This window comes from Apus apus, chromosome 9 (genome assembly GCF_020740795.1).
Source record: "Apus apus isolate bApuApu2 chromosome 9, bApuApu2.pri.cur, whole genome shotgun sequence".
Lineage (NCBI taxonomy): Eukaryota > Metazoa > Chordata > Aves > Apodiformes > Apodidae > Apus > Apus apus.
In genome coordinates this window covers 12,786,478-12,804,775 of record NC_067290.1, presented here as the reverse complement: position 1 = coordinate 12,804,775, position 18,298 = coordinate 12,786,478, and the positions used below count along the sequence as shown (strand labels likewise).

Genomic DNA, 18,298 nt, shown 5'->3' with positions numbered 1-18,298 from the left:
CGGGCGGCGGCGGCAGGGCCCGGCCGGGGGGGGGGTCATTACCCACCTGGCGGGGTGACGTCATCCCGTCGAGCGGGCAGCGGCTTCGCGCTGCCGGGAGCGGCGTCACTTCCGGTGCCGGGCCGCTCGGGCGGGGGAGGTGGAGCCGCGTTCCCGCCGCCGGGACCCCCGGGACCCCCCCCGGGACCCCCCCCGGGACCCCCCCGGGACACCCCCGGGACCCCCAGGCCGCTTGACGCTGCGCGTGAGGTGCCCGGTGCGGAATAACGCGTGTCCCGCGGTAACTGGCGAGAAAGCGGCGCCCGGGGACACGCGGCCTGCGCCGGTCCCGGGGGGCCCGGCAGTGAGGCGGGGGGGGCCCCGGGGCAGCCCAGAGCAGCTCCGCTCCTGCCCTCGGGTGTCCGTTCCCGTCGCTAGGCCAGGGTTAGGTGCCCTCCTTTGAAATACACAGCGATCGCTTTCTCATGGTTGGTGCCCCCCCCCACCACCCTTTTTCAGTTCAATTATGACACATTTTTATTTCTCAGTATTTTTTTTTTTTAATTCTAAAAACTGGCCTCCAGCACCACAGGAACACCACGGCTGGAGCACTCTGGTCTCACGCCACATACAGTGTCAGGTACTGATGAGAAGCCCCGACCTTTCCTGTGAGAAGGGTTCCTTGGCTTTGAGGCTGGTGTTTCACCTCGGACACCTGGGAACTGATTCCTTTTTTTCTATCATGGCACTAGATGTCATACTCAGTGTCCATGCCTCTGTACGTCTCTTACCTTAAAAAGCGGAAAAGTTCTTCCTGGAATATAACAGAATCTCCCACCCCCTGAAGACTTCCAGCCCCTTGCTATTTTAGATTTGGAAGAACATCAAATCTTGTGTCATTTTGGTCCCCCAGAAACTCAGAATCGAAAGAAAAACAAAACAAAACCAAACCAAACCATAGGTACTTTCAGACATTTTAATTGCATTTTCCTCTCATGGTCTCCAGAATAAGAGTTCGATTTTGCTCTTAGAATAATATTGCCCTCCTGTGGTCAAACAACAGTAAGTCTGGGAACTGCTGTCAAAGGTCTGCCTGCACATCATTCAAACATGCTCAGTTATTTTCTGTGCTGGTATGATTTAGTGAAACGAAAGTCTTTTCTGATGTTCCTTGCTCTTCCTGTTTTCTTACTGGAGTTCTCTGTTACAGGTTTAGAAATCTAACCTGATTCACCCTGTCATGCTGTGCTGGGATTGGCTCATCAGAGCGACTCACCAATTTTTACTTTGAAAAGGAGACAACATTTTCTCACCAGAGTCTAGGGAGACTCAAGGAAAGACTCCTTGGTTACTTCCCAGGGTCTCAGGGTCAGCTGCCCCATTGCAGGTCAGTTCCAAATCTACCCCTGATTTTCATCTGATGGGAGATTTCAGCACAGCATGCCTGTTGCCCACTGTAAATGGCATGATCAAAGCCTGGATTATCTCATGTGGGCCCTGAAGGTGACTCACCAACACCATCATAAGACAATTTACTTCAAAACACCTACAATAGTTAGCTAAGTTTTAGAGTTGTATAACACCGTGGGTTGTTGATTTGATATTTTGTCACTCCCTTTTTATTCCTTCTTCTGCCTTTCTTCCTAATAATTGGAACTTAGTTTGTCAGTTTATACCAGGCTGGAATTTATCTGGCAGGATAATTGAATCTTCTAGGAAAATGTCACGTTAAGTAGGATTTATGGATAATGCCCCTGCAAAACTAGTTAATGGAAAAAAAATGTTTAATTGCTGCTTGAGTAATATTGATCAAGTGCAGTCATTCTATCCATGCATTTCTATATTAGATCCCATCATAACCTCACAGTGCATACCCGTGTGTGCTCACCTGGGTGGACATGAATTTCAGAGAGGTGCTTCTGGACACTGCTCAGGTTAGTGTATTTCTCTTGGACTCTGCTGATGATTCTGGGTGGGTGATGGTTATGACTGAAGGCTTGTGTGGAGGACTCATGTTCTACAACTTGACATCTCTCCATGGGTTCTTCAAACTATGCACGAACCCTGTCTCTGCTGTTACAAGATGGAGTCACAGAAGTGTGGGGAGAAGGGACCTTTGGAGCTACCTGCTCCACCCTTCTTCTCAGCACAGCACCATCCAAAAGGGCATGATCAGCTTGGCCATGGCTTTGTCTAACCAAATCCTGAGGACTGCCTAGCATGGAGACCACATCTTCCCGGAGTGGCCTGATCCCAGTGTGACCCTCTGGGTAGGGAACTTTTTGCAGATGCCCATCATGAACGTCCTGACTTGTAAATTGTGGCCACAGCTTTTTATACTTTCTGCCACTACCAAGAAGTGTTAATCTCTGATGTCTTCCAAACCACCCTCCAAGTAGTTGTAGCTGCTATTAGGTTGTTCCTTAGTTGGTTGCACCACTTGGTTCCCAGCCTGATGCAGGGGGGTCCTGCCTTAGCAGCAAAACTTCACACTTCTTGCTGAGGTTGAGGTTTCTGTTCTGTTGGTCCTGACCTTCAGTTTATCACAGTTCCTCTGGAAGGTGTCTCCAACCACACTTCCCCCAGATGAGCACTCTGCACTCTCCTCCAGGTCACTTAGGAAGCCGTAGGGTGACAGGAACCCCATCAGAGTTCCTGTTGACTACCAGCTGCCAGCTGGACCCCGGGCCTCTGATTTCTACCCAGTGGTTGAGCTGTTTTTCAGTGAGTCTGAACAGTGTGTTTGCCCAGCCCACACTCCTTCAGCATGCTCACCAGAATGGTGTCCAAACCCTCACTGAAGTCAAGGTAGATTACAGCTGCCACTTTCTGCTTTCCCCATAGCCTCTTGTCTCAGCATAGAGGGCAGCAGTAATTGTTATCCTGTGACTGATTAATATTCCTGACTCGTTCTCCTCTTGTGTTATTTCCAGCTGAGGAACTCATAATTTTTTACTATTAATCCCAAAGAGCACGACCTTATATTTAGCAGTACTGAATTTCAACCCCTTTCTATTATTCCAGACCTCAAGGCTGGCAACTTTTCAACTTCTCTAGAATACTATGATTCTTCCCTGTATTTTAAATGACTCTCAACTTTAATTGCAAGTTGACTCAGAATAGGGGAGTTTGAGAAATTACAGCATGAAAGGAAGTAGACTTGGCATGGACTTGGCTTCAGGGTAGTGCTGTTCTGTATTGAGCTATAGAAGGATGTTTCAGTGAAAAAATTTTCTTCCCTGCAATCCCCAGTGCATGGGAAAATCAATTCCAAAAGGTATATAGGGAGTGAAGGGAATGTGACCTAGAAAAACTAGTAAGATGCATATGTCAAACCCAGTTAATTTTTTTTCCTAATGATACTGATCTATATATATAAAATGCTGAACAGAACACTTATCTTCCTTGTGTTTGGCCTTGGGCTACATTCCCCATCAAAGGCAAAGAGACCCTGTTGACACTTTCCTGGTGAGTAAATCAGTCATGAGAGCAACATATTTCTTTTCCAAGAAACATACAGAAAGCCATGTCTTGGAAATTAGGATTCCTGGGTTTCCCAGAGCTCAGCATATTCCTGAAACAAAGGTATTCAGAGTCCATCCTACTTTCTCCCTTGCCTGCCTGGCAAACCCTCTGTGCAGCTCTCTGGTCTCATTGTATTGCTTCTGTCCACCATTATCCTCTTTCCCACTTATGGATGCGGGAACACCAGGGTGAGCAGGGGCAGAAGGACATTTCCCCCTGTCCCTACACACCCACTCGTGTTCTGGACCCTTCAGAGCTGACCAATGATGAGTTCCTCCATCCAGGCTGCAGACATTTTCTCTTTTACAGCATGTAAATGAGGCAGTGCAGTAATTTTATGCAAATCCATGTGCAGATTAAAAAATTAATCAAATTCTGAAATTTTCATTTGAAGAGATTAGTCTTGAAAAATCCCCCATCTAATCCTCCCAGAATAGTCACTTGGAACAAACCTTCACTGCTTTGTTTTGCTCCTGGGTTCAGTGCATCTCCTGGAAAAATTTCTCATAATGCTTTTGGGACCATCTGGAGCAGCAAGTTTGAGTTTGAGCAGGGCTTACCAGGCAAATTAAAGTTGATATATCAAATGATGGAAGAGATGTGTCAGTAAGTGGGAACATGGGAGTTTAGGGCAGTAAAATCTCTGCTGTGTTGTACTTCATAGGTAAACTCCCAAGGTAATGCATGAAAAATGGAAGTGGGAAGGAAGCCTTGGTGAGTCTAACGGTAATTTATGTACCAGGAGGCCAGAAGAAAGTCATGTAGCAGGAAAAACAAGTAGCAGGAGACCCTGTTAGAACTTGCTGTGTCTGATAGTTTACTGGTGTAACAAAGATGTAATCTGTCTTCTGGAGCTTGAGCTCAAAATTATCCTAGAACAATTGGGGGTTTGATCCATTGCCATCTCCAATTGCTTCTAAGCCCCTCCGGCATTTTGGAGTTGACCCTGGACATAGTGGGCCAGCCACCACTGCCACACTGGGAGAAATCCAGAGATGTCCCAATGACATTAAAATAAACTAATTTTGGCCCCTGAACACTTCAGTTGAATTAGCCATCCCAGAGCATTAACCTACAGTCTCCTCCAATCTGGCAGCACCTGAAACACTTGGGATGTGTGACTGGGTTGGCCTGCAACAAGTCCAATTGCCCCAACTTGAAGACAACCACAATCATGTGATAGAAACCCTTGAACAAATCTTCAGCCACAGTACCTGGAATAGCTCCAGGCTGCCCAGTGATGGCAGACTGGCCCCTAGAAGGGAATATTTTTCTGGCTTTCAAGTACCTGCAAGGGAGAGAGATGCTGGCTCATTTTTCTCACTGCACAGGCATAGCCAGCTCATTTGGTCACTGCTTTCTTCCCCAGTGTGACTCCAAGTTTGTGGCTGAGACTGTGCCCCCTGTGTCCCTGCTTTTGGTCTCGTGCCACCATCCAATTTACCTGGCAGCTTACCACATTTCTGCCCCTGGTGCTGCATTGTTTTTGTCTCCCTCTGACTTTGGCTCCTTGCCTGCAGAATTGCTTTTATTAAAAAGTTAATGAAAGGTAATGCAAAAGAGCTCTTTGCCTGTATTTGATCACAGTCCAGCTCCTCTCCCTCCCTCTTTTCCCAGAGTTGGTGAAAACGAGGAGCTGTGGGTTTGCTGCTTTTTGTTGTGAGAGTTAACAGAGGAAATTTCTGCAGGCTTAGGAGGAGCCCTATGAAGAAAGGGCTTATAATGGTAACGCACGCAAAGAAGTATGTAGATGGTGAACGTTATTCATCAATGAAAGCTGAGGAAGTTTTCATTTAAAGGGGATTAATCTAAATCCCTTACAGTCCTGCTTTCTTGGGGACAGGCAATTCTTAGCATAATTTTTCTCCTAAGCTTAGTGCAAACTTCTAGAAAATTTTCCAAAGGACTTTCTATACCCCAACTCTAAATTATCTCAAGCAGGGACAAAGGGAAGGTGTGAAACCTGAGCCCCACTAGTGCCTACAGCATGTCACCTTACATCTATGCAGAAGAGAGCTTGTTCATCCCTTTGCGATTTCCCTGAGAAACTGAGGAACAAAGATTAGTGCGTGAAGCAACAGGGATCACATCATCAGTCCCTCCCAGCCAAGGTTCCTCCCAGCCCACAGTGGGAAGAAGCAAATGCAGGGATGAGAGGTTGTCATTTCCCCATGGGCAATACTCAGCAGCTAACTGGCAATTGTATCCTTTCTAGACCCACCATCCCTGGAGGGAGTTTGAGAGCTGCCATTTGGGTTATTTTTCTTTCCAAGGCTGCCTATGCTTTGGTGTGGGGTGATGTTCAGTTCTCTTAACTTGTTTTTAAAGCCTCAGTAAAACGAGGAGTTTTATTATTTTTTCTAATACCTGCAATGGATTTCATAGCACTGATTTACAGCTGTTCCCTGATGACATTTAGTACCCAGTGCCTCAGACTGTATAAATAAATTACATAAAAATGGATTTGTGGCATCATTAGCAGCACCCCCATTCCAAGGGGAGCCTCCAGTGAGCCTGCGTGTCTAATCAGAGCTGACAAGAAGCAGAGTTACACACTGAGACCTCCTGAGCTCATGAGGCTGGGCCAAATTCAGCTCTCTTTTACGTTGATGTAAAGTTGGATAACCTCTGCCTGCAAGGGGGTTTTACACCAGATTTACTCTGCATTTACACCTGAGTTCTGAGATCAGTGTCAGGCAGCGTGCCCTCAAATCTCTAGAAGGAATGGAAAGACGTGCTGACTCCAACAGGCTCTGGATCAGACCTCAATGGTTAAAATATAATCTGAGTTCAGAGTGCAGAAAATAGATTACATGCCTGCTATTGTGGTGAAGTGCTTTCCAGAGCAAGCATTAGCAGTATGTACACAAGTGCTAGATGAATTAAGCTGGCATGTATTTTTTTTCAGCTCCACTAGGAGAGGACTGCTTTTAAACAACTCCTGCCTGCTGTGTCGTGTCTGGAGCTGGAGCTGAGCGGAGCAACCGGGAGGGCACATGTGACAGGATCCACAGTTGCAGGTCTGGTTATGCTCAATTCCCCAGGTCTTCAGGGTCAGCCATGCACAGAAACATCAAGGCAGAGCCTGTTAAAAGCTTTGGGGCTTCGTTTTCTTGAACTCCTCTGGCTCCATTTAAGCCTTTTTCTCTAACCACTTCTGCAGACCCTGTGTTGCTCAGATGAGGTGACCTGGGGCGTGATGCATCTCTGTTTTGTAACACCTTCCTCTTGTTGCCCTGTGCTGCCAGGTGAATGGGAGACTTACTGGGAACTGGGAACAGAGATACTTATCTCAGCTGACTTCATTTGTGTTAGCAGGGTTACTCTGGCCCTCATTTTACGACAGTTGAGGCCTGGTGGCAGCACCAGCTGCCATGAAGTTCAGGAGTCAAGTAACAAAGTGGTCAGGACACCCTGTCTTCTATCTCTCCTCATGCTTGAAAAGCCAGTCCTGACCAGTATCTAAAGGTAGTGTAGATAAGTAGTTTAACTGCCCTGTGTTCTACATTTAAAATCTGTTTCTCTTAAGCATTGAATTGTTTTTTTCTCTGGCAAACCTATGGCTCTCTGGATAGTTTTATATGCAAGTCCCTTGACTGATAGATTTCAGAGTGTGCCCAAGTTTCATTTCCTGAGAAGGTGCTTGTGTGGAGGTTTTCACAGAGCCTTTGGGTCCTTACAGGAAAATACGGTAGATGTAGACCCAGAGGAGCTGCTGGAAAGCTTGTCTGGCTTAATGATTAACACTTTGCAATGCTCTGGGAGGTTAGGACAAAGAGACCTCTGGACTTATGAGCTCTCCCAGAAGAAGACAGCCACTGGCCTTGCACCAAAACACATCTATTTACTAGAGAGAGAATTAACTCTCTCAGGTAATTTGAATGGGTCTGTGATCAAGTGTGTTGCCTGGGCTGCCTCAGTCTTCTGGCACTCTGCCTTAATTGCCTGCATCATAATTGCCATGAGCAGGAGAGATGCAGATCACACAGATCTTTGATCCTGAGAAACCAGCAGTGGAACTTGCTGCCAGTTAATGGAGAGAAAGAGAAATGCTGGAAGGGAGTAGATGTGTGCATGCTGGCAGGGGCTGCATTTCCTCTGTCACGACAAGCATCTGCCCTTGAGCAGTTGAGATCCTTTGGTCCACACTCATCTTTGTTGCATATAATGCTAATATTCAGTAGAGACTAACTCAAATGGGCATTCACAGACATGGCAACTTGGCCTGGATCTGAACTCCTATTTGGGCTCTAAATGTGATTTTAATGGATAATGAGAGGACTAAAAAATAAAGGCGAATGAAGCTTTGTGTTAATTTGCTGTTTGGTGGGGGAGCCTCATTACTGGTCTCCCTGTGGCCACCAGCAGAAAGGAATCAGGCAGCCAGCAAGTCTGTTGTTTCTCCAAAGCCCATGTGTGATGCTGCAGGGACACGTGGGGCAATGTGCAGCCAGAGAATGAGATCAGCATTTGGCTGGCCTGAGAAAGGGAGTTAGCACAGTGAAAAGCTGTTCCCCTCAGATGCCCTGCTCTCTCCAGGACAGAGAGCAGCTTCTACAGTCTGGAAAGGTGTCAAACACTGAGGAAATAGAAAGGATGGCTTGCCAGTAGCAAACCTACAGTAAAAAAGAACATGGCTGGCAGGCTCACCTTCCCTGCAGGAGGTGATGGGATTGCAGGGGGACCACAAGCTAGCAGGTAGTTTGAATGTGACACTGTCCTTCCTTCCTTCCCACCTGCCTAGGGAGAGGTTTGAAAATGCTGCTGGTGTGTCACCTTCATTTAGAGGAAACATGAACTAAAGCTCTGTGGCTCATGTTTTTGCCTCCCTGCTCTCCCTGTGACAGTTCTGTCTCTTCTGCTAGCATTCACCTTCCCTTGCAGGTTGGAGGGTGGAACTGTCCCAGCTCTCAAGGCCTTGCCAGTGTCAGCAGTGTGTGTACAAGCCCACCCCACCAAGCAGACTCAGCCCAGCTGTCCTGGGCAGCATGTCCCTCCACGAGCACGCACTGTACCTCTTCCGCAGCGCCGTGGGCACCGTCCGGCCAGCTCCCATGCTGAAGAGTGCTGTGAAGCTCCAGGGAGGCAGTTGCCCTCAGCTGCTGGTGAAGGGCCAGGCCTTTCCAGTGAAGAGGGACCTGTACCTGGTGGGTTTCGGCAAAGCTGTGCTGGGAATGGCTGCGGCAGCAGAAGAGATCCTGGGAGACCACCTTGTTCGGGGAATCATCAATGTGCCACTAGGCATCCAGGAGAGCCTGCAGCGAGTAGGATTGCAGTAAGAGGGGGCTGTGTCTGGACAGTTTGTGGAGGGACAGGCTGCCAGATTTGTCCTCTGTGGGATGTCAGTGTGAACCCCTTCAGTTCTTTCCAGCTGCCCTTGCTCTGGTGCTCACCCCATCCACCACACTGCCCTGGTCTTCAACTACTATCATGACCCAGTGGTATTAGTGACACAGCCCAACACTTGCACTGGATGCGCTGCCTCTAGCCCCAGGGAGAAGACTCAGCAACGGCCACCTCCCTATCCCCATCACTCACCATGCACCAGGCCCATTTCCCTGCTGAGTGACAGCCTGGCTACCTGGGTTGGTGCACATGTCAGTGGTGTGATTGCCTCTCTTACCTCACCAGGGAGATGCTCCTGAAGCCACACAGCAAAATCCAGGTCATTGAAGGTGCCAAGAACAATCTCCCAGACACAGAGGCTCTGAAGGGAGCAGTTGCCATCCGGGAGCTGGCTGAGAGCCTGACTGCAGAAGACCTGCTCCTTGTGCTCATCTCAGGTAGAATGGGGAATCCAGGGAGTGGACTCTGCTCAGGGCCCTCCAGCTGCCTGCCCACATGTGGCTGTACAGCAGAGAATCACTGTGCTCTGCTGGCCCTCTCAGCACTGACATACCTCTGGGATTTTTCCTTTCCTTTCTCCCACCAGCCTTTCTCCAAGGTTGTAGAAGAGGAGGGCACAGGGCTGCCTGCTGCTGGAAAAGAGAGACTGAGCTATGCGGTCTGGTCCCTGCAGTTGTGCTACCACTGTGAGATGACACGTCTGGGCACAGCCTACTAGCTGCTTTCACCCCTTACCAAGATGATGCTTTCTTCCTGTCCCCTCCTTGTATTTGGGGATGCACACTTGGAGAAGCAAGCACCTGGGGGACTTGCATGCTCTGAATTCATGCAGGCTTATAAATCTGTGAGCTAAGATTTGGGACTGATCCTTCCCAAGGTTTTGCTGTGTCCCAGCCAGTAGAAATGAGGCCCCCAGGTTCTGATGCAGTGAGCTGCATGCCTTGCAGGGTCAGCCCTGAACACCCCCAGGCCCTGTCTGCTGGACCTCCAGGCTCTCCCCAGAGCCAGGGCTGTGTAAAGAAGGTGGATATTGTACATCAGAGGGATGCAGTAACATCCCTCTGGCCTGATCTCAGCTGAGTGAGTGGGTGTGACAGGGCAAAAGCATGCAGGAGCTCAGAGCAGCTCTGTAAACCCCTTGGTCTCCTCTGCTCAGTGATTTTCCCTCTGGTTCCTCTGTGGATGCCACAGCCCAAGCTGGTGCAGAGAAAAATAGTGCCACTAGGCAAACACCCAAGTGACTGGCATCTAGCTGTGCTTCCCGGGGATTCCCCTGGGCTTCCTGCTGTCCTTTGGCTATGGGGATCTCCAAGAGACTCCTCAGCCCTCCAGAGAGCCTGTACAGGATCTCCCCGGGGCTGCAGCTCCCCACGCACACACACTCCCACACAGCAGCCCGTCCCTGACTGCTCCTGCCTCTCAGCTAGATCCCTGGCTATTGACTGAAACAGGCATTTGCATTTGTTTTTCTTGCTCATCATGTTTTATTGATGCTGATTTGTCTCAAACCTCTGAGCAAGCTTTGCCTTTTGACAGTAGGTTTCAGCTGTACTTCTTTACACATTCACTCTCTTCTCATATCTTTCTACTCTGTAGTTTCCATCCATTCCACAATTCCATTAGAACCTTTTTACTTGCCTCCTTTTCTGCATTTCCAATGCTCACTTGTATCAAACAAGATTCCCATCAACGAGGCTGTCATCCTGGACTCCCAGTGTGCTCTGTCCTTTTGTGTTTCTCTTCCCCATTCCTTTCCTCCAGGACTAGAGGAGTGCAGTTCAGCACTTTCTTACCTTGCTGCAGGCATAGCTGGTGTTTTTACACACTGTCCTGAATAAGTGGAGCCAGCAAAGCAAGCACTGTCTCCATCTGCTCAGCACCAACTGCTGTGCCAGTCACAGAGGCTGTGCTCCCCCACATCCAGGTTACCCTTAAAAATCAGTGTGACAACACACTCACAGCCTGATGTAGCAGGGACAGTCATTGCCAGCCCTTCTCTGTCATCCCTGCAACACCCTGGTTTGGTGAGGTTTATGCTGCCTGGGTGAAGTGCAGCTGACTGCAGACAATGCAGGGCAGCACTGAGGAAAGCCTATTGGTGAAGACAATTGAATTCTCTGGAGATGTTAGTATAGTTTCCCCCCCCCAGTGACCTCTGCCTTCCCTCTACACACTGGTGAGGGAGGAGGAAAGGCTGCTCCTGCTCAAGTGTTGGACAGCCTTGCTTTCCTCCTGTCCTGATGCCATCTCTTCTGCATCCTAGGGGGTGGATCGGCCCTACTGCCTGCTCCCATCCCTCCCATCCTCCTCCAAGAGAAGGAGAAACTCACAAAGATGCTGGCTTCCCGAGGAGCTGCCATACAAGAGCTGAATGTTGTCCGGAAGACTCTGTCCTTGCTGAAGGGTGGAGGGCTGGCCCGGCTCGCATATCCCGCACAGGTAACTGAGGAAAAGCCTCTGCTTGCCCAGAGATCACCCTCTCCCCTCAGGGAGACAGAGATGGAGGAGGGGAAATTCAGTGTTGGCAAATGTCAGCTGTTCCATCACAGCACTCTCAGCAGACCCCAGCCTTCTCCCAGCAGGCACTTCCAATGGGCTGGTGCTCCACAGCAGTGCTTCAGGGGGTGGCTCCAGCCCTGGGCTTCTCTGGGGACTGTTCTCAGTATGTGCCATTGCTGAACCCACACCAGGTTATCAGCCTGACAAGTGCAGTGATACAGGTTACATCTTCCAATGCAGTGGTCCAGTATCAAAAGACATTGTAGATCTGCGGGTTTTAAATGACAAGGTGACTCTCACAGGATTGTAAAACAAAAATGGACCAAGATCCACCCCTATTTCCATCTTCTTTGATATGTGAGTGGCACAACCGTAACTCAAAGCAGCACTTACGCCAGAGCTCTTGTGTGGTCACCTGTCTCTGCCTCCCACAGTAATCCATGAGCATTTCTCTTGGTAGGTGGTGAGCCTCATCCTTTCTGATGTGATTGGTGACCCCCTGGACATCATAGCGAGTGGGCCCACTGCCATCAGCTCCCACAGTGTCCAAGACTGCCTTCAGATACTCACCAAATACAACCTGCTGCACAACTTGCCCAAGTCAGTGGAAACAGTCCTGTCCAGCTCTCCCAGCAAGCCCACTGCTCCAGAAGACTACTCCCACGTTTGCAACATCATCATTGGGTCGAACAGGCTGGCGTTAGACGAGGCCCAGCGCCGGGCCGAGGGCCTGGGCTACGCAGCCCTGATCCTGAGCGCAGCCGTCTGCGGGGAGGTCGGCCGCGTCGCCACGCTGTACTGCCAGCTGATCCAGCTGGCCTGCCTGGGCCTCACCGGCCTCGGAGAAGGGCCCCTGGGTGATGAGGTGAGGGGGAATCTCCTGCAGCTGGTGGCAGAGCTAGAGATCCCAGGTTTGAACCTCGCCGAGTTTCTACAGGCCCTGCAAGAATTAGGGCCTGAAAAACCAGTCTGCATCCTGGCTGGTGGAGAAACCACAGTTCGGCTCCAAGGAACTGGCAAGGGAGGGAGGAACCAGGAGCTGGCCCTGCGTGTGGGGCTGGGGCTGCACAGGGCACAGGCCACAGTAGTCAGTGGACACCCAGGGAGGTGCGAGATCATCTTCCTCAGTGGGGGAACGGACGGGCAGGATGGGCCGACGGAGGCAGCGGGAGCCTTCTGCAGCCCAGAGCTGGTGGGTGAGGCTCTGCAGGAGGGCCTCAACGTGGAGGCCTTTCTCAGCAACAATGATTCCTACACATTCTTCAGCCAGTTCCGAGGTGGCCATCACCTCCTGGTGACAGGCTTGACGGGCACCAATGTCATGGACATCCAGGCCATTTTAATTAGAGCCATGGAGAGATCATAAGAGCTCCCTCTGCAGACATCCAGGTGCATTCCATTAGGACTGGGGGGAAATGAAGGCATCAACACTGCAGACAAATGTAAACTACTTAAATTAAGGCTCCCTGTCAAGAGTGCTGATATCTTTGACAGAAAGACTCCGCTAATTAGACACGAGTGGATGTCCACAGCAGAAGCAAGCACTTGTAATTGGGATCAGAGGAAGGTAAGAGGTCACATTACGGACACAGAGGCTGGATTTAACACTTCTGCTGAGAGCTGCCACTCCTGTGACTGTTTCAACTGTAGTTCAAAGATGTGGAGAAAGCAAGGCCATGGTACAGCTGTCAGGAAGAGCCCTCGCTGTGGCTGTTGCTCCTGCAGTGCCCCCCAGCTCAAGAGCAGCTCATCAGGGGGCTTTTGCAGGTTCACAGAAGTGCATCACAGAGACTGAGGGATGTAAAAGCAACAGCCAGGCCTTCCCAGTTGGAGCCATAGAGGTGCTGGGGTGACATGGTGGGGACACCCAGCACTACCAGTGCAGCGCCCTGCAGCCCCTCCCACACCAAGGTGCCTGAAGTGAGAGAGACCCAGAGCCCAGCATGACACACACCCAGCAGTGCAGCTAAGAAGCACGTTGGCTGAGAGCAGCATTTCACCTTGGACATGTGACAAAACCAATGCACAGTGACAGTGACACAGAGGGTGGTGTACCTTCACCATGCAGCATCAGGAAGGGATGACTAAGGTACAGTGACAAGCCAGATGCGTATAGTCCTTCTCCAGCCTCCTTCCTTCTGCAGGGACATCTTCTCTGCTGATCTCTGTTGGGAGAGCCTCCATGCCAGCAGCTATAACCTTTCATGGTGATGTTTTCCAACTGCCCAGAACACAATCGTGCATCCAGCCTGAGCCTCTGACCTTTCTGCGCTGAGGCAGAAGTCACTGTCACTCTGATTAACTCTGCTAATTCCAAAGAACAAAAGGCAAGGAAACCTTCCTGCTCAGCTCTCCTGACCCATGCTGCTGATCAAAGGGCAAAGCTGCCAGAGCTGGGCTTTGACAGAGAGCCTCTCCCCCACATGTATGAGGATGCAGTGGTTATTGTGGTTTCATCACCTACTGCAGTGCAATATGTGGGAAAGCAAAGATGAGTTAGGTTTCCCAGGATGTGGAGCTGGATTTCAGAAGGGCTTCACCTGTAGCAACAGGCACTGTGACAGTTTTGGCTGGATATTCAAAGGACTTCAGCTCAGCAGCCAGTATGACCCAACACATCCAGCTCATTTTGACTATCTACCTGTTTGTTACAGAACCTAAGTGGGAGCTGAGCTCCTTTGAAAATCCAGCCCTAATTTAACAGGACATGCTTGACTCAGACTCTTTCTAGACAGACCAACCTACTCCATGTGGCTGATCTCATCTTGTGACATAAATACACCATCCTCACAACACCACGAGTCATGGTGTCCAACCAAATAGTCATTCTGCACCCTGCTCCAAGATGGATAAGAGGGTGGATTTTTGAGGAGGATGTGACACCTCCTGCTTCGATTTTGAAGCCAGTATCTGACAAGCAGGAATACCAGCAGGACCATCACAGGGCCTGGCATTGATGCCAGGCTGGCAGCAGGGCTGCCTGGGCCACAGCCCAAGCATGGTGTCAAGACACAAGCCTGGGGATTTCAAAAACCCTGGTCTGATCCCTGTGGTTTAAACTCATCCACGCATCTCATTTACCCTCTGAGTCTGAAGGTCTTCTGTAACATGCCTGAACTTGCTCACACTGGCAAAGGGCTTGGAGATCTGCTGAGAGGGACCTGCCAAGCGTTACAAAGCTCACTGTGCCCCTACTGTGCAGGAGGAGCTGCTTTGTAACTGGTGTTTTTCTCCAGAGGTCGCTGGTTGGTTTCAGAGCATTTGGCTTTTGCTGCGTGCCCGGCCTGCCAACACCATGGGGGCACTAACACAAGCAGTGATACAGCCAAAAACCATGGGCTGCAGCCAGGATAACTGGCTAAATCTAGCTTCAAAATGCTGTTAGCGCTTCCTGTCCAATTCTGCTCCAGCGAAATCCAGAGTGACTCTGGTTTTGGGCTGGGGTGCCTGGCAGAAGCGTCACTGGCATCTTCAGCAGCAGGTTTGGTCTGCCAGCCTGGGCACATGGTCACAGGCCCACTGTAATCCAGCACTCTGTCCACAGCCCTTCCACACTGCTGAGCACCATGCTTGTCCTTGGAGCTGCTGCTGTGCTGTGTTGCAGTGAAGTTGAGAAGACCTTGGGCTAGGGCTTGCTGGCTGCTTCTGGGAAATGCCTACCACATTCCCTGAGCAGTGGCCTTGCTTTCTAAACAGCAGCTTTTCACTAACCATTAAAAAGAGTCTGTGTGTTGGGAAGGAGAAAAGTCTGATAAAAGGTTTGTTGAAAGGATGGAGCTCTCTGAAGAACACTTCACATCTACATTTGCTTGACCTTCATGTATGGTTTTTGTTCTTATCCCTTCTTTTCCAATGAAGGGATAACAGGACAGGGTGAGGTTGACCAAGGACACCCAGGTTACAAAAACACTTTTCTGATGTTTCTATCTGCATAGATTGAAGCTCCATTACTGATGGATTGCTTGGGTGGACTTTGCACATCCACCCAGGGAAGAAAGCAGCTTTGGAGCATGTGCATCCCTTACAAACAGGACATAGTTTTATGCCTCTGCACAATGCCCAGCACAGAATCACCCATTACTGCTCCAGCCCAAAGCCAGCTCCCTCTGATCTGCAACCCCTGCACTGGCAGCAGAAGGTTCCACAGATGAGCCAGCATCCATTTGGGCCACAGTGGTCAGGTTTTGCAAGGATGTGGGAGTTCACACTTGCATATAAAGATACAACAGCGTTGCTTACCTGCCAAGTACTGATGTGCCTCTAGGCTGTTGGAGCTGGCCAGGAGCAACCACCTTCCTGTTGGGAACCTGAGTGAGTCACCACAGCTGAGCAGGGCTCTGCAGCTCACCCACGCTGTCCTGGACAGGAACATACCCAGGCAAATGAAGAAACCCAGAATGGGACTGTGGTTGCACTGAGTGATCCCAGTGTGTGGGCCCTACTGGGACCAGCTCCACACCATCGTGGCTCTTCAGTGCTTGCACCTGAGGAGACAAGTCATCAAAAGAGCAAGAAACAAGAGCTGCTTAGTTTTGGTGCTCTCAGACCCTGCCCTTTTCAACAGAAAAGCAAAACTCATTCTACACCAGCCAGCTTCCAGTAAGGAGGGAGATGGGTGGAGATGGTCAACAGCTCCCTGGACACATCCTTGTACATGGGCAGAGGATACAGGGACAGCTGTTGGGAAAGGCACGCCCAGCCACTGGGCAGGGAGTGGACAAGGAGAGCCTGGGTGTGCTTGCGATCAGTGTGCTCTCATGAGCAGGCTGCTCGTAGCCAAACTGAGCTAATGGCCAGAAGTAACGGCCTTATTAACAGCACGAGCTTTTGGCAGTAAATTAAAAATCTTGGCTGCTGCCCTCGGCTCTACTCTTGCCTCTTAGGAGACATTAATATCACAGCTCCCCAGCATTCCCATTATCACTTCATTAAGGATCCAATAATGATAAATGTGGATGGTTTTATTTTGCACAGAGCCTGATTAATGGCTAATATTTCACTAGGTGTTAATGGGGCCCTTCCTTTATGGAGGGATCGAAGGGGCTGCCTTTCATCTCCACAAGCCAAGTAATTTTCACTATTTTCGCTAATGTGACAGATTTAACACAAACCTTGAAAGAGCAGCTGAGGCCTCTTGAGAAACTTTGAAGAGCACCGTGCTTGGGGCAGCCCTTGCTGACGTGGCCATTCTCCAGGTCCTTCCTCCTCCTTTTTTCCTCACCTGGCAGCAGAACTTCCTTCCAGTGCCCTCCCTCACTGGGAGGCTGTCACCCATCTCCTGGGACAGTGAGGGGGCAAAAACAAGACTGGGGGACCTCCTCATCCTAGGGCTGAGCCCACCAGCACAGTCACCAGGGCTCTCCTCAGCAGACATGGTGCAGAAGCAGGCCCACCCTTGCAATGGGATGGAGTGCAAGAGGTGGGCTTGTGCTGGCCTCACCCAAAAACAGCTTGGCACCCCTCACCTGCCCCCTGCGAGGGCCAGGGAGCCCAGGATGCAGGACAGAGCCTGGTCTGAGGCCAGGAACCCTCCTCCAGCACCCAGGGTGCTTTGGTGGCTCCTCTGAGGTTGCCTTCTGTGACACAGGGGCTGTTCTCCGCTGTAGGACCCCGGCGTATTGCACGGCTTCAATCCCTATATGAAGTGGAATGTATAATCACATAGGAATAAAAAGCCATACAAGACAGCAGGCTGCAGGTTCCTCCATGCTGGTGGGATGACAGGCCAGTCCCTCTGGACCAGCTGCTGCAGCCCCCACCGTGATGCGGCCAGGTCCTGGGGAGCCTCCCCAAGTCCCTTTGTGGGGTCTGTGGGAAGACAGAGGAGCATCAGAGAGGAGAGGCAATGCATCTGCCAGGAGAAAGTGTGGGAGGCCCTAGAGCCACTGGAGAGGGAGTCCTGTGGGGAATCAGCACTTTCTCCCAGCATTCCCAGCTAATGAAGGTTCCCCAAATCAGGGCTCCCCTTGGAGCTGAGACAAGACTCACCCTATGATACTCCCAGATCTCCCCTCTGCCCATCCCAGAACATCACCCTCGGGGGGAATCTTCTAGCATGGGGACCCTCTGCTTGCACTCCTGCCATCCCCAGGGCTTTATCAGCCCCACCAAGGCAATGGGCACCACAACCCTCCAGCCCCATCACTAACAGCAGGGGTGGAGAACAAAAGGAGCCAGGCCCCTCCGCACAGCAGTCAGAGCATCCTCCCCATCTGACCAAGAAGAAGAGAGCCCATGGAGCTGCCAGCACACAAATCCCCCTGGCAGCCCAAGAGGAGCAGCTGCTGGCTGCCTGCAGGAGCTCTGACAGGGGGCCAGGGACCAGCACAAAGGAGCATGGATCTTCTGCTAAGGTGGACTTGGGGTGGGAACGAAAGCAGGGAGCCACTGCCACAGTGAATGCTTCCCAAGTGTGCCAGCACAGCTACTGTGGGCATAGGGGGGAGACCAGAGCAGGCTCCAGCAGGAGCCCACCCAAGCAAGCTGGGGACAAAGCCAAGTGGTGGCCAGCAGAAAGAGGGACTTGTGCTGCCTGCTGTCTACCAGCCTTTCTCTGGAAGCTGCTCACAACCCAGCAGTGACTCCAGCATCCATAGGGTGGGAGACCCAGAGCAGTGACCATGACAGGAGGGGATGGGTGAGGCGTGTGGGCTTGTGCAACACTGCCCTGGCATGCACTCAGAAGGGAAAAGCTGCTTTTAAGCTAAACAAGAGCAAGGCAGCACTGCACGGCCACGCTCTGCTTACTGAGGGCGCAGGAAAAAGCTTTTCTCTGGCCCAGGAGACCACAACTGATGACCAGCCTCCTGCTGAGCACCACAGCCTTGCCTTGGGCGGTACCCAGGAGGCAGAGTCACCCCAGAGCCATCACCTCAGGTTTCCCTTATCCCACAAGGAAGAACTTTCAGCTCCAGCTTACCCTTCCAAGCCACACAGCAGCACTGGGAAG

General features: G+C 50.8%; 1 protein-coding gene across 10 annotated transcripts; it reads left to right on the top strand.

Annotated features, from left to right (window-relative positions):
* Positions 1 to 132: 132 nt before the first annotated feature.
* GLYCTK (glycerate kinase) lies at positions 133 to 17,034 on the top strand. Of its 10 annotated transcripts, none has more exons than XM_051627515.1 (8): positions 265 to 467; positions 564 to 619; positions 1,827 to 1,913; positions 6,413 to 6,524; positions 8,389 to 8,779; positions 9,136 to 9,287; positions 11,114 to 11,289; positions 11,810 to 17,034. In XM_051627515.1, exons 5-8 carry the CDS (start codon positions 8,493 to 8,495, stop codon positions 12,713 to 12,715), a joined length of 1,521 nt encoding a protein of 506 aa, XP_051483475.1. In that variant the 5' UTR covers positions 265 to 467; positions 564 to 619; positions 1,827 to 1,913; positions 6,413 to 6,524; positions 8,389 to 8,492; the 3' UTR covers positions 12,716 to 17,034. The 10 variants fall into 10 exon arrangements, with proteins under 10 accessions (XP_051483473.1, XP_051483475.1, XP_051483472.1 ...); XM_051627512.1 differs by having other exon boundaries at positions 1,190 to 1,913; XM_051627513.1 differs by lacking the exons at positions 265 to 467; positions 564 to 619 and adding an exon at positions 133 to 256 and having other exon boundaries at positions 1,190 to 1,913.
* The last annotated feature ends 1,264 nt before the right edge of the window (positions 17,035 to 18,298 follow it).